Source organism: Cebus imitator, unplaced genomic scaffold (assembly GCF_001604975.1).
Source record: "Cebus imitator isolate Cc_AM_T3 unplaced genomic scaffold, Cebus_imitator-1.0 Scaffold56, whole genome shotgun sequence".
Lineage (NCBI taxonomy): Eukaryota > Metazoa > Chordata > Mammalia > Primates > Cebidae > Cebus > Cebus imitator.
Window position 1 is genome coordinate 3,354,781 of NW_016107371.1, and position 14,834 is coordinate 3,369,614.

The following is a 14,834-nucleotide window of genomic DNA, read 5'->3' on the forward strand; positions in this document are numbered from 1 at the left end:
CTACAAAAACAGACTTTCTTATGAAAGTTAAGGCTGGAATTTGAGGATTACTCCCCATCTGTTTCTTTGTTAATTGTGTGAAGGCCTGGTTCTTTTACTGTGATTAAAAGAAAGGTTAAAATATGGTAAGCAGAAATTAATCTGGCATTTAAATATGCAATGAAAACAAAAAGGCATAAATTAACCTGGCATTTAAGTATTACAATGAAAATAAAGCTTATTTTATTTTCCTTAGGTTGAATCTTTTTGTTTCTTATGTTAACAATTTGAACACTGTTTCAAATGGAAATAAAACAATGGTGTTTTGTGCTTCTTACAGATTTTTTAGAAAGTCTACATCCCACTCAACATGACATTGTTTAAAATTGTTTTAAATACCTTTTCTTTCTATCTCCTTAATAAGAGCACTTTGTATTTACACAGATCTTTGCATCTGATGATCTCAGAGCTTGGCTGATATTTCTTGTTACCAGATAGTGATGACAAAGCTGTTACACTTTTTGTTTCTATCTCTGCAGAAGCAGGAGGTAAAAAACTAAGGAGCACTGTCCAGAGAAGTACAGAAACAGGCCTGGCCGTGGAGATGAGGAACTGGATGACTCGACAGGCAAGCCGAGAGTCTACAGATGGCAGCATGAACAGCTACAGCTCAGAAGGAAAGTGAGTGAGGCACATAGGATGTATGTCTCCTCCATCCCTCACCTATCTCACTCTCTGTGCTTTCACAGAGATTTTCTAACTCTCATGCTCTTCAGAGCCATTTTAATTTCTGCTAGCTGATTTCCTGTGAAGAGAACTTTACTCACCTGCCACTGAGCAATGTGATGTATCTGGCTTTTTATACCAAGTGAAATAGGTTTGGGATGTTTTGCCTTAATGGCAAGATGCTAAAATGTGACTCTTATAATACAATGCAAATAAAATATTTTGCCCTAGCTTGAAATAGTATATAAAAGCCCAAAAATAATAAGCATGCATGCCATACATATCATGTGAACAATGCTAGTGTTAAGAATCCACATCCTAAGAGTTATTGCTAAAAAATATGGAATACTGGCATATACTTAGTTCCATCTTGTAACAAACAATTATAATTATTTAATTATATTAAATATAACAGCCAAAAAGAAATGCTACCAAAAATGTTGGGGAGCCTTTTACATAGTTATCATGTAGCTTTCCTTTGAATCAACGGTCTCAGATATTTTTAAAGCGTTTGTAGCTTGTGTAATCCTGTCACCAAAAAATTAATAGTACTTAGCAACTAAAGATCTGGAAGTGGGGCTGTAAAGGACATTAATAGGGGCAATTGGGTTTTACTGACCTCACTGTCATCACCTTGGAAGCATTAGATGTTTAGATAACCTGTGTGTGGACAGTTCACAGATGTGAGGCCATAGGAGCTGTTGGCATAGCATGGATGGTATGTCTAAGGATAATTTGTCTAGCATGATAACATAAATACTAGAGGTGTAAATGGTTTCCATACATTTATAAGTAGGATTATATGGGATACTTACAGAAACAGACTAAAACATTTGTATTAACTGAATATTTGAGAGTTGAGGTCAGGGGGAGAAATAGATTCACTGTTCATTAAGGAAGCCTAAAAAGACAGGGAAAATCAACTGAAAAGTAAATGTGCACTGACCACTAATTGTTGCAAAGAACTACGCCAGATACTGTTAGGGACAGTATTTAAAAATGTTTAAACTATAGCTCCTGCTCCAGATGTTTATAGTCATATTGGAAAAAGAGGATGAGTATCATAAATTCATTAAACAAATATTACCATACCTTCCAGTGGGCCAGTCACTGTGCTGTAACACTGGGGATATAAGTCACAGGAGGGAGGGAGTAAATATCCACGGCGAAGACCATGGGCTTTGCAATCTACATAGGCCCAGTGCTCTCATCAGGTCTTTTCTTTCTTTTTTCTTTTCCATTTGCCTTTTTTTTTTTCGCCTTTCCTTTTGCCTTTCCTTTCCCTTCCCCTTTCCTTTCTCCTTTCCTTTTCTTTCACCTTTCCTTTCCTTTTGCCTTTCCTCCCCTCTGCCCTCCCCTTCCCTCCTCTCCTTCTATACAATATTCCAGGCATGGTTCTAGGTACTAGAGATACAGTGATAAACAAAAAGACCCCCCCTCCCACCCCAAAAAACTACTCGTATCACATTTACACTCTAATAAAGAAGATAAATAATAAATAAGAAAAATTGTTAAAATGTATATAAAAGAAAAACTAATAAAATGTATAGTAGATTAGACAGTATACGAGCTAAGGAGAAAAATAAAGCAAAGAAGAGAGATGATCAAAAGGGTGGAGGTAGGATTTGATGCAGGCTAGATGGGGAAAGGAGGTATTTCAGTGAAGATCTGAAGGAAGTTAGTGAGCAGAGGGATATCTGAAGGAAGAACATTCTAGAATGAAGATTGCTTCAGACACCCTGAGGCAGGAGCTGACCTGGGGGTCAGCAGTGAGGAGGGAAGCACTGGTGAGGAAGGATGAGAGCAGTGACGGATGAGGAATTAGGGTGTGTGGCTGGGTGGGGGGGCACACCTTATATAGGCTTTATGTATTGTAACGACTTTCCTTTTACTGAGTGAGATGAGAAGTCTTGGATGGTTTTGAGCAGAGGAGTGACAGGATCTGACTTTTGTTTTGGCAGATCAGCCTGAGTGCTGAGGGGGCAGGGGACTAGGACAGCAAAGACAGCAACAGGGAGACCACTCACAAGGCTGCTGCAGGAACACAGAAGCTAGGGAATGGTGGCTTGGACCAGACTGTAGCATTAGTGAGGTCAGATTCTTAATGTATTCTGACAGTACAGCAAGTAAGATTTACTGATGCATTTGATGTAAGTAATAAGAGAAAAGAGAGTATATTTGTTTGCCAGGATTTCCATAACAAAATGCCACAGGCTGGGTGCCTTAAACAACAGGAATTTATTTTCTCACAGATCAGTAGGCTAGAAGTCCAAGATCAACTTGTCAGCAGCTTTGAGTTCCTCTGAGGCTTTTCTCCTTGGCTTGCAGATAGACACCTTCTTGTGGTGTCTTCTCACGGCTTTTTCTCTGTGCGTACCTACTCCTGGTGTCTCTTCCTCTTCTTAGAAGGATATGAGTCATATTGGATCAGTGCTCCACACTAATGGCCTCATTTAACCTTCTCACTTTAAAGGCCCTATGGCCAAATACAAACATATTGAGGGTTAGGGCTTCAACATAAGAATTTTGGAGTGACATGATTCAGTCCATAACAGAGAGGAAGGAAGAAGGATGGCTCCAAGGTCAAGCAGTTGGAAGAATGAAGAGTGAAGTTGCCATTTATCAAGATGGGAATCTTTTGACAGGATCAGAGTTTGGATTTTTTGTTAATATGTTTGCAGCGGGGGGACAGGAGCATGGGGAGAGTCCGTTTTAGACAATTTGAGTTTCAGGTGCCTATTACATATCCAAGCAGATATGTAGACTAAGCAGTTGGAACATAGGTCTGTGACCCAAGGGAGAGATCCAAGCTGGAGATGCCAATCTAGGCAATAGCATCGTAGATGGCATTTAAAACCATGCAACTGGATGAGATTACCAAGGGAATTCAGACATAGAAAAAAGAAAAAAGGTGTAAGAATGGAGCTCCAGTGTTTAGTGCCAGAACTAGCAGAGTAGGTTAAGGCTGAGTGGCAGAAGAGAAAAGCGGGAAACTAGGGGACTGGAAGCCAGGAGACTGGAGCAAGCAGAAAGCACTGGAGACAGTGTTTCAATGAGGAGGGGACAAGGTCAATTGTGTCAAATGATCAGAGAATTTTAGTGGAGTGGTGACAATGAAAACATGATTAGACTTTCAAAAGAGAATGAGAGGAAAGGAATTGAAGACAGCACATACAGACAAGTATTTCCAGGAGATAAATGCGGTAGTAGCTGGAGAGGGAAATGGGGTCAGGAAAGGGATTTTTTTTTCTATATGGTGAAAGAAATAACAGCATATTTGTATGCAGATGAGAATGATCCAGAGACATTTCTTCAACTTTGAAATGGGAGAAATAATAGACTCTATCATAGTGCAGCTAGAGGATTAATATGATAAAGCCTGTGATGGAGGAAGCGCTCAATATGTGCTCAGTGTTACTCATAGAAATCACAGCCTGACCTTCAGACCAAGGAAGAGAGAGGCTCACCAGCAGAAGCCTGCAGCACAGTGACAAGTGCTTCTGGTGTCATACATGGGCTGCTGAGAATACAGAGGAAGAGCCCTGGGAGGTGGAGCGGGGTGTTTGGATCCAGTAAATATAAGCGGCAAAATAATAGGACTGACTCTCTTGCCACAGTAATAAGGCCAGACTGAAACTTGAGCTTACCTGAAAATAAGTAGGGGCTGGGGATTTAATGTCATATGTTATTTTGCTCTCAGTCTGATCTTCCCTGGTGTTCGCTTGGCCTCTGATAGCCAGTTCAGCGATTTTCTAGACGGCCTTGGCCCTGCTCAGCTAGTGGGACGCCAGACTCTGGCTACACCTGCAATGGGTAAGAATTTCTGTCACGTGATTTAACTATTTTCTTTTAAATTATTGAAAATGAAATTCTCTAAATTTCATAGAATGTTTTTTTCTCTCTCTCCCTCCCTCCCTCTTTTATATTTTTTTATTTTTCGAGACAGAGTTTCTCTCTGTTGCCCAGGCTGGAGTGCAGTGGTATGATTACAGTTCACTGCAGCCTCCACCACCTTGGCTCAAGAAATCCTCCCACCTTATCTTCCCAAGTAGCTGGGACTGCAGCCATACACCACCACTGGCGTCAAATATTTTGACTTTTTTTGTAGAGACAAGGCCTCACTATTCTGACCAAGCTGGTCTCAAACTCCTGGCCTCAAGCAATCCTCCTGCCTCCCGTCCCCAGGTGCTAGGATTACAGGCATCAGCCACTGGGCTCGGCCCAGTGGAATCTTTAACAGTATTATCAGCAGGAATCAAGAGCTTAGATTTTAACAATAAAAAATATTTAACCATTATTTCTCTTTTAATTTGAATGCTTTTTAAAGGAAGATATCATTGATAGAATCTTAAGTATATTTGAATTTAAGAAAATATGTGGGAAATGATGAAATGATGTTAAACCAAGGTCTTTGACTCAGGCAATTTCCTTAGTGCCTTTGTATATTTAAAGAACATTTGTTTCTTCCTCCTTCCATTAGGTGACATTCAGGTAGGAATGATGGACAAAAAGGGACAGTTGGAGGTGGAAATCATCCGGGCCCGTGGCCTTGTTGTAAAACCAGGTTCCAAGACACTGCCAGGTAAAAACAAAAGAGATTTTTCTATTATTGTACATAATCCATACTGTTTCAATTTAGAGACCTTTGGATTGGTTTGACCTTTGATTTAGTTAATCAAGGTTACTAATGGATGAGTCCATTATGACTGATTTGGGGCAGCAGTCATTTGTGTGTTTATCCTGAATGAGTGTTCAGTGAGGATGATCTGGTGGGGATAATGTAAGTTTTTTTTTTTTTTTTTTTTTTTTTTTTTTTTTTTTTTTGAGATGGAGTCTCGCTCTGTCACCAGGCTGGAGTGCAGTGGCGCAATCTCGGCTCACTGCAACCTCCGCCTCCTGGGTTCAAGCGATTCTTCCGTCTCAGCCTCCCAAGTAGCTGGGACTACAGGCGCGTGCCATCACACCCGGCTAATTTTTGTATTTTTAGTAGAGACGGGGTTTCATCATGGTGAGAATGGTCTCAATCTCTTGACCTCGTGATCCGCCCGCTTCGGCCTCCCAAAGTGCTGGGATTACAGGCGTGTAAGTTCTTAAATAAGTAGAAACCACTGCAAAAAAAAAAAAACACCACACTTAGATAATTCATTTTGTCACACCATGTATGCAAGGAGTTCTTTTTTCTTATTAGCTAGTGTTTTGTGTTATTTCAATTTCTCTAGAGCTTCAAAATTCTCCTCAGGAATTCATAAGACTCTGGAATTAGAGTAAAAATAGATACAGCCTCCAAGACTAGCATAAGCTATATATGCTGGATATTCTAATTCTAAGACTTTTACTTCCTATAATCTGAGGAAAGAATGGCACTATTATAACTTCTTATGCTCCATATTTCATACTGAAATGTCATTATAATCTAAGGTACTTGAAGCCATGGAAAGTGCCACCGTGCTCCAAATGCATTGTGGAGAGTGTTTTGACAAGCTAGGCTCAGCATCTCTACTGATTGACTTGTAATTTTGAGTCTTAACTTTTCTATCCTTGTAGAAATTTTAAATTATAATATATAATCTATTGTATAACCTTGCACTGGTGATTAAGATAGTTGTGTTTATACACGTCTTACAGCTAGCCAATTCATTCTGCTATAAAGAATATTCATTTGTACATGCATGAAAACAGTTTTTATGAAGTGTCTCTTGGATAAATTTTAAGCCATAGATTTTCTGATTAGTTGCTTCTTAGCTAATTTGATCATATCACATGAAATTCCACTACTGTTATACCCACACCACCACCAATAAATAAATACTTTTGAGTGATAATCACTATTTGTGGGGATGGGTGAATGAAACAATATAGCTTCAAGCATGTTAAATAGATTTAAGCAGTGATAAATTAAAGACCGAGTAGGACATCTCTCTTGAATATTGTTAAGGACTGGAAGCACTTCACTTGTTTAATGCAGTGTGTAAATCTATATAACAAGTTGATGAAAAAAATGATAATAAACTCAGAGGCTATGTTGACATCCCATAAAACTTTCTGAAAGACACAGTTAACCACTGTTTGTTTAATGATTTTGGCAGAATGCGGCTAGGCCAGTGGCATGATTGCTAGCTTTTTCAGCTGAAGATATTAAATATCACCTGGAGTTGGGCACTTCATGTCCGTAACTCATCGCTTATTCTCCTTTATGTTTTCTTTCCCAAGCACCGTATGTAAAGGTGTATCTATTGGATAATGGAGTCTGCATAGCCAAAAAGAAAACAAAAGTGGCAAGAAAAACGCTGGAACCCCTTTACCAGCAGCTATTATCTTTCGAAGAGAGCCCACAAGGAAAAGTTCTACAGGTATCGACTTGTTTATCCCTTACCTAAGAAAGTGTTTTTCGTGGAATCAGACATTATACCCCAAATCTTTTCTGTTGTATTATTTTATGTTCCTCGCAACTGAAATTCTTTGGAAACTTTTCAAAGCAGTGGCCAGTGCTATAAAACAATATACATTGTCATTTTCTTTAAAGTGATTTATAGATGTGCAAATCCCCACCACACATAAATTCCAGTCTCTGGATTTCTTATGACCTTAATGCTTCAGTACAATTCTCCCAATGTACCTTTAGATTCCACTAGTTAAAGACAACTATTCCATTAATCAAATACAGATTTTAATTGGATCTTTGATGTCAGAAAATTAACTGAATGTACTTTAGTATTTAAATATATTTCACAATTTTTTCTTATGTACACAGTTACACTGACATCACTCTACTTTTTATTTTGCCAACAGATCATCGTCTGGGGAGATTATGGCCGCATGGATCACAAATCTTTTATGGGAGTGGCCCAGATACTTTTAGATGAACTAGAGCTATCCAATATGGTGATCGGATGGTTCAAACTTTTCCCTCCGTCCTCCCTAGTAGATCCAACCTTGGCCCCTCTGACAAGAAGAGCTTCCCAATCATCTCTGGAAAGTTCAACTGGACCTTCTTACTCTCGTTCATAGCAGCTGTAAAACTGTTGTCACAGCAACCAGCGTTACAAAAAAAAAATAATAATAATAAAAAATCACGGGTTGCAAACCCTGGTAACACTGCATGCTTAATGTTGTGTCTTCTGAGCCTGTTTCTAGGGATACAAAGCGATCCTGTGTTCTCAGAGGAAGTTGCACACATTGTGCCCTAAAGAAGGCGCTCAGGTGAAAGAGCAGAGCTGTGAAGAACTATCAGGTTTGGAATTCAATGATGCTGGAGTTCTGGTCCAATCTGAAGCCATGGATTAATCTCAAAGAATCAGTCAGTTTCATGCAACAGAAGCCCTTTTCAATGGCACCTTTATATTTTTATCGTTCCTTTTTCTTCATTTATCTGATCCCAAAGCCCTGATATGCCACAGAAATGGAGCTATACAACCATGAAGCCGTGTTACAGGTCAAGGAGTGAAATCCTAGGAAGCATCAGGTGAAAAGCTGAAGACCAAAGAAGTGGTTAGGAACAATTGTCAGCCCTCCTCTGGCCAGGGATCGGAGCAGTCAGTCCAGCAGGGAGAGCGGTAGACTCTGTAGCTCCACGGGCACGTCATTTACTAATGCCAATACGTGTTGGACTCTGAAAAACAAAATTCTGTGGCTACACTGTACTGAATGAAATTAGAGAAACTTTTTTTGCATGGACACAGATTAGCTGAATACTTAAATTATTTTCTTGGGGCTGCAACTTGCAAAAAAAAAAAAAGAATAAAAATCAGCCATTTTCAACAATTTATATTATTTTTAAAAATAAATTTCACTAGTGCATGGTTTTAAAAAGGAGAGAGAATGCAACAGGGTGATACAAAGATACACCATGTTTATTCTTTAATCATAGTCTGTGTTTTGGCAGACATTACAAATGGAAATACTTTCTAGAAGATACTTAAAATTCTCTTTATGTGACAAATAAGCATAATATATTCAATTTATTTCCATGTTAAGTATACAAATCTTATGAAGTTCAATATGTGAAAATTTTTCACATCTTCTCTCAGTTTTCTTCTTCTCCCTCTTTTAATCTTTTCTTTCTCCCTGCCAGAGTGAACCTTATACTAAAAACATTACAAGTTTTGATCTGATCCTCTCTTAAACCCCATGTTTGATTCAGAGCTGTAGATGCCTCTGAATTTGTGAATTTCTCAAGGGAAAAATAACTTTAAGAGCTTTCTTTATTTCAAGCATGTTGAAAAGGATTTTGCAACATGACTTGGGAATCCATAAAAGTAAGTCAGCATGTATTTGACAAAGAAGATATTTGAACTTTTGCAGTTTATTGTACAGCGCATGGTAATTTTTTTTCACCTTTAAAATTCAGTTTACAGGAAAATTCTAAAATCATGTGGCCATTGTAATGTCTAATAAGTTTGTTTTTAGCACCAGCATTATTCATACAGGGGTTAAAGTATTATTTGTAGAAGGTCTTAGGTTTTGTTTGTTTTTTAATTAGTTAAAGCAATTTCTTTAGCCAGTTCCCATTTACTATGTGAATAGAAACACTGCTAAAAATTGGAAACCCTGAAACACAGAACTGTTTATTAATTCATTTTTTCTGTAGTAAAATTCAATTTTTCACAAATTATATTTCTAAAATATAGTAAACATAAATTTGCAACGAACAATTTTAAAGCTCCAATTTTTAGGTGACTCAAAGAAAGTCAGTATGCCTATTAATAGTTATTTGATGCCATCACCAAAAGTCTACATGAAAATCTCCTAAAGTCAAAACCCCTGCCTTTGGTTTTACAGACAGTCATTACCATTGGGTGGTGCTGCAAGGTCAAATTTCTACTAAGTTCCCCTATTTAGAGGAAGAGTCACTAGTTATTGTAATAAACCACCCATGGTTCTTTCTGTAACTTTGATAATACATTATAATAGTTTGATTTTAATTTTTTGCATTAATTTTTGAAATCCACATACATCTCATTTGTTTAAATTAAGGCCATGCACAAGTTTTTTTTTTTTTTTTAATTCAGTGCTGACCATTAAAAACTATCATGCTTGATACGGTGCAAAAGTTAAAATGAGTATCATCACTAAAAATGCCTTCTCTTTATGTGGTGCAATACGAAATACACCGAGACCGTGTCTTGACATTCTGATGGACCCAGGTAATGTTGTTAAAAGAACAAATAAAACTTTATTAAAATAATTTAGACACCTGCGTACCAGCAACAATTGATTTAATAGACTTACAGTGTCTATACTATCCCTTAGAATAAACGTTTTTTTCCTTATACTAACATGCAGTCACATAATCTTTTGTGCATATTCCTATACAAATTATTTCTAATTTTAATAAGAAGGACATGACTGTATGGAATATTTGTACATACTTGTCATTATGCAGTATTTATTTAAAAGTTGGTGTTTTGTTTTTTTGTTTGTTTTAATTTTCACATCTGCACCTTGACTTGTGGTTTAGTCATGTAACCAACACTATGCCAGTGACTGTTGTTGGCCTGCATATAGTATGTTTGAAAGTAAAGGGAATTCCAGTTGGAAAAGAAGGGCAGATTAGTCCTGTAATGAACACCAATTAATGTAAATCAAATTCATTCTGGTGATGGTATTTAACACTTTAAATAAAACATTTTCTTTACAGACGTCTGCAGTGCTTTCTCTGACTTTTCTCCCCATTAAGCCCTGAGCCTTCTGCAGCTCATTCCCTGAACTCGTGTATCATTTATAGACAACGAAACCACCGTCTCCTACTTCTCGATAACATAGGTGGACTGCTGGTCTTAGCAATAGCCCTCAGTAGAGCATTCCTTTAAATGCGAAAGGATTTCTGCTCACAGTATTAAAAGGTGCTATTTTTTAAAAGGTTGTTATTTTGGATTGAGTTGCTTTCTGATTAAAGGACTCAGCAATTCACAGATTTTATGAGTGAGTGAAATTTCTAAGTTAGTCATGGCTGTCACCGACAGCAGAGTCACAAATATCCAGGCACAGGCTCTGCTAGTCCCTGGGTGAAGATGGCGAAGGCATAGCTGGCTTTGTGCAGCATATGTGTTTCTGCTAAAGTGTCAGTTTTGCTTTGTGGGGGGTAGAGGATATGTTATCGGGGTGGGGAGACACGTGTGGTAACCTGACATATAGCATCCTGTCCAGAGACTGGCTTCTATGTGTGGATATGAATGGGTGAGAGGATTTCTCCATATCCTTCTAGGGCAGTTCCTCAACTGGGATAAGGTGAACCCCTGCAAAATTCTCATGGGAGTCTGCCTAGGGTTCTAAACTTAAGAGCTAGTTTGGATTCACATTTATTTACTCTAACTAAAAGCTAAGTCTAGCTGTCTTTCCATTCTTGGAAACAATCATTTCCTCCATTTCCGAAGACTCAATTCCAGTCCGTTTTCCCATACCTATCCCATATTTTTTCCCTTTATTTCATATATACCCTCTACTGCAGTGAATTGTTTCTTTGCTGTTCATACAGTCCTGTAATAAAAATTCCCTTCCCTTTCTTATGTGCCCTCTCTTGAAAAGCCCTTCTACTTTTCTCAGTCATGATCCATGCAGGTCCCCTCTTGCAACTCCCAGCTCATGACTAAGCTCTTGACTAAACCCTAAAAACACCGCTGCTATTGACGCCAACATCTTCACCTTCCCAGGGACTTGAGATGCCAAAGCTCCATAGGCGACAATAAAGGATATGATGGTCTTGTAGGGGCTATGATGGAATTAGGCAAGAGATCACGAAAGCTGTCTGCCTACTATTGATGTAACACTTGATACTCTGTAACACTTGATACCTCAGAGCACATAAAAATCATGTGCTCAACGTGTTTGTCTCAACTCAGCTTGTGGTGCCTCAGTGTTCTGTGGGCATTTATGCACTGAAGAAACAAGTTTACACACCCACCTCTGGATTGTGACATGTGAATTGAGAAATATTATGCAAGGGGGAATTTTTTTAAGTGAACAAACAAAAAATCTGTGCCACTCAAATCTTCCCATATGCCCTTACTCAGGCCACTTAATCTCTAGGGCATTCATTTCCTCACCTGGAAAATATGGAGCTTGAGGTAGATTCTCATCTATCATTAAATCTACATTTTAAAATGTAAGCTCCTTCAGAGCACAGACCATATCTTCAGTATCAGAAACAATGTTTGACGGATAGATGCTCAATAAATATCTGTCCGATGAAGGTTTATTTAGTCCTTGCTTTTTATGAGGCACTATTTCAGGCATAGTAGTGAACAAAACAAACATTAGCCTTGTCCTCATGGGGCTTTCATTCTTCCAAAGACACATTGGGTAAACAATTACAAGTGTGATGACGTTCCTAAAGTGAAGCCCCCAGAATGCTACAGGAGTATACAGCAAAGTGTTTCAACCCAGTCTACGCATTTAGGGAAAGCTTATATCTAAAAAAAAAAAAAAAAAAAAAAAAAAAAAAAAGCTTGGGCAAAAAAAAAAAAAAAAAAAAAAAAAAAAAAAAAAAAAAACGAACGGGAGTTAAATAGAAATAGAAGGAGATGGCAGTGGGAAGAAAGGGTGAGATGAAGACTGTCAGGCAGAGAGAACAACAGGAAAGAAATCTGAGGAAAGGGAATTATTACCACTTGTATTATATTTTAGTGTCTAAAACAGTGATGAGCCCATAAATGAATGAGTTGAATGACTGAATCTTTAAGATTTCTGCATCTGAGGCTGTAAAGCACTAAGTTTTGTTGGGAAGCTAGTTGTGATTTAAACTTGATGTGAAATCTATTTCTAAATGAGATCATTGATAAGGTCTAATCTTTTGTTTCATTATATTTAAAATGGTTCTCAGAATGCTGCTTAGTCCTTAATCCCATTAAATTGTTAGGTCTTTGAACACAGGAATCAAAGGCTACAATTCCATACCCATAGCACCTACCTCAATGCCAAGCACATTATAGGTGCCAGATACCCAGCATTAACAGTGAATGCCTCTCTCAAATATTCTCAGATAGATTATTGTCGGCCAGGCACAGTGTCTCATAGCTGTAATCTCAGCACTTTGGGAGGCCGAGGCGGGCAGATCACCTGAGGCCAGGAGTTTGAGACCAGCCTGGTAACATGGTGAAACCCCGTCTCTACTGAAAATACAAATATTAGCCAGGCATGGTGGTGTGCGCCTGTGGGAGGCTAAGGCACAAGAATCACTTGAACTCAGGAGGCCAAGGTTGCAGTGAGCCAAGATCACGCCACTGCACTCCAACCTGGATAAAGAGCAAGACTGTGTCTCAAAAAAAGAAAAAAAAGATTATTGTCATAAACATGGAAGATTCCTGAGTCCTGAAATTTGTGTACATAGTTTGTATATGGTTACATCAAAAAGACTTTAAACCTGTGGTGTCCTTCATGCCTTTTTAGTGCCAGCTTCCTGTCATCCTGCATTGGGGTAGGGGACACTATTGCTTAGTATCAGCTTTCTTTTCTGGTCCATCAAGATTGTCCCTCTGAGACCTGCCATTCCCCTGGCCCCATATGATGGTGGTGTAGAGGGGGCAGACTCTTAAACTGGGTCAATCTTTACCTTGCCTGTGAAAATATGTTATATTTTTGTTTTATTTTGTTTTGCCTTGATAACAAAGAGGCAGTCCATCTCCAGTGGCAAAAACTATCCCATTGGTGGCGGGGAGGCAGGAGCTTCCAGTGACGATGTTTTCTGACAGATGATCAAAGTTGGTTTACAATAAGAAAGTCAACAAAACCAAGTGGAGGCAAGAAATGAAGAGAGAGTCCTACAGATTCCACATTCCTAGATCCATTATGACTGAGGATTAGCGGCATCCCTTCTCTTCCAAGAAAGCTCACACATTCTAGCTGTAATTCGTTGAGTTCCTGCTGCTTGAGGTCATAAGTGCTAATTAATGTATTTGGCCAAAGATGAGTCTAATGAAACTAGAATCTCAAAGAGGCCATTGGGGTCACCTAGGGCAACCTCATAGCATAAAGGGAAACCCTAAGGGGTGGCCAGTAAACCTCTACTTGACAAGTGGATGGAGAAATAAATGCTGTAATCCACTTCATTCCATGACATTTAGCCTAAATTTCATTTCTTATCACTTTAGCCTAAATCTCCCTTCCAGTGTTTTATACTTACTGGGATAGCACTACCTTGTAGAAATGTACAGCAAATGGCTGATCGCTCTTGCATAGATAATTCTTGAAATATTTAAGTGAGCTATCTTATTATCCCCAACTCTTAGAAAGCAGAACAGCATGTTGGCTAAAACTTCCTGTTCTATATAAGAATGCCTGAGTTCAAATATTGCTCTCTCATTTGCTGTATAATAACTATATAATAGCTATATAACCTTGAATGAGCCACTTATTGTGTCTATTTTCTTATTAAATGGGGAAGCAGAGATAATAACAGTATCTGACTCATAAGGTTGTTGAAAGGATTAAACAATGTAACATAGGCAAGGGACTAGCACAATATCAGACATACAATTACTCAATAAGTATTAGCTCTTGCTGTGGTGGTGGTGATTGTAATTATTACTACCATTAATATTGGTTTTCTCTCTTCCAAGCACTTCTATTGCCTTCAAACACTTGTCACTTACCAGAAACCTCATCATCTTGTCTGTCCTCTAAATATACCCTCTCCAGAATTAAGCAAATGACTCCGGATGAGTAATGGCTCAAGAAGAGTACTATAGACACTGCTTTGCAAACACAACCTGTGATTCTGCTGCCGTTTTCTGCAACTACCTCCCATAGCCCTTTCAGACTAGGCTGGTGGTCAAACGAATCTCTCAGATCCTGCATGTGAATTGCTTTCCTACCCATCCTTGTGGAATTTCATTTTTAACCAAGCATAGATATAAAAGTTTTCTTGCTAAATTTTTTTCTTATTGGTTTTGTTCACTATTTCAGCCTATCAAAATCATTACAACTGCCCTAAACCTGCCATTCACTCTGAATTTTGCTGAAGGCTTAAGACTTCACTTCACTGCCAGCTCTGTGTCACATGCAGATCTGATAAGGACATTTTCTCTATCTTGATTCTCATATTTGATAAAATGTTGACTAAAATAGGGCCAAGATCAAAGTTTTGTAACTCTTTTCTGGTAATATTAATTAATATCAATAGTAGTTATTGTCAT

At 38.4% G+C, this 14,834-nt stretch overlaps 1 protein-coding gene across 50 annotated transcripts in view; it reads left to right on the forward strand.

Moving 5' to 3' along the window:
- RIMS2 (regulating synaptic membrane exocytosis 2) overlaps nucleotides 1-10,343 on the forward strand; it is a 688,984-nt gene extending 678,641 nt beyond the window's left edge. For 47 of the 50 annotated variants that reach the window (XM_037738669.1, XM_037738672.1, XM_037738674.1 and 44 more), the window contains 5 exons: nucleotides 519-660; nucleotides 4,406-4,518; nucleotides 5,186-5,287; nucleotides 6,916-7,055; nucleotides 7,495-7,759. In XM_037738669.1, the coding sequence (XP_037594597.1) occupies nucleotides 519-660; nucleotides 4,406-4,518; nucleotides 5,186-5,287; nucleotides 6,916-7,055; nucleotides 7,495-7,713 (716 nt within the window). In that variant the 3' untranslated portion in view covers nucleotides 7,714-7,759. Of the gene's footprint in view, nucleotides 1-518; nucleotides 661-4,405; nucleotides 4,519-5,185; nucleotides 5,288-6,915; nucleotides 7,056-7,494 lie in introns of all 50 variants that reach the window. The other 3 variants (XM_037738660.1, XM_037738699.1, XM_037738700.1) reach the window with 1 other exon arrangement.
- Nucleotides 10,344-14,834: the final 4,491 nt, after the last annotated feature.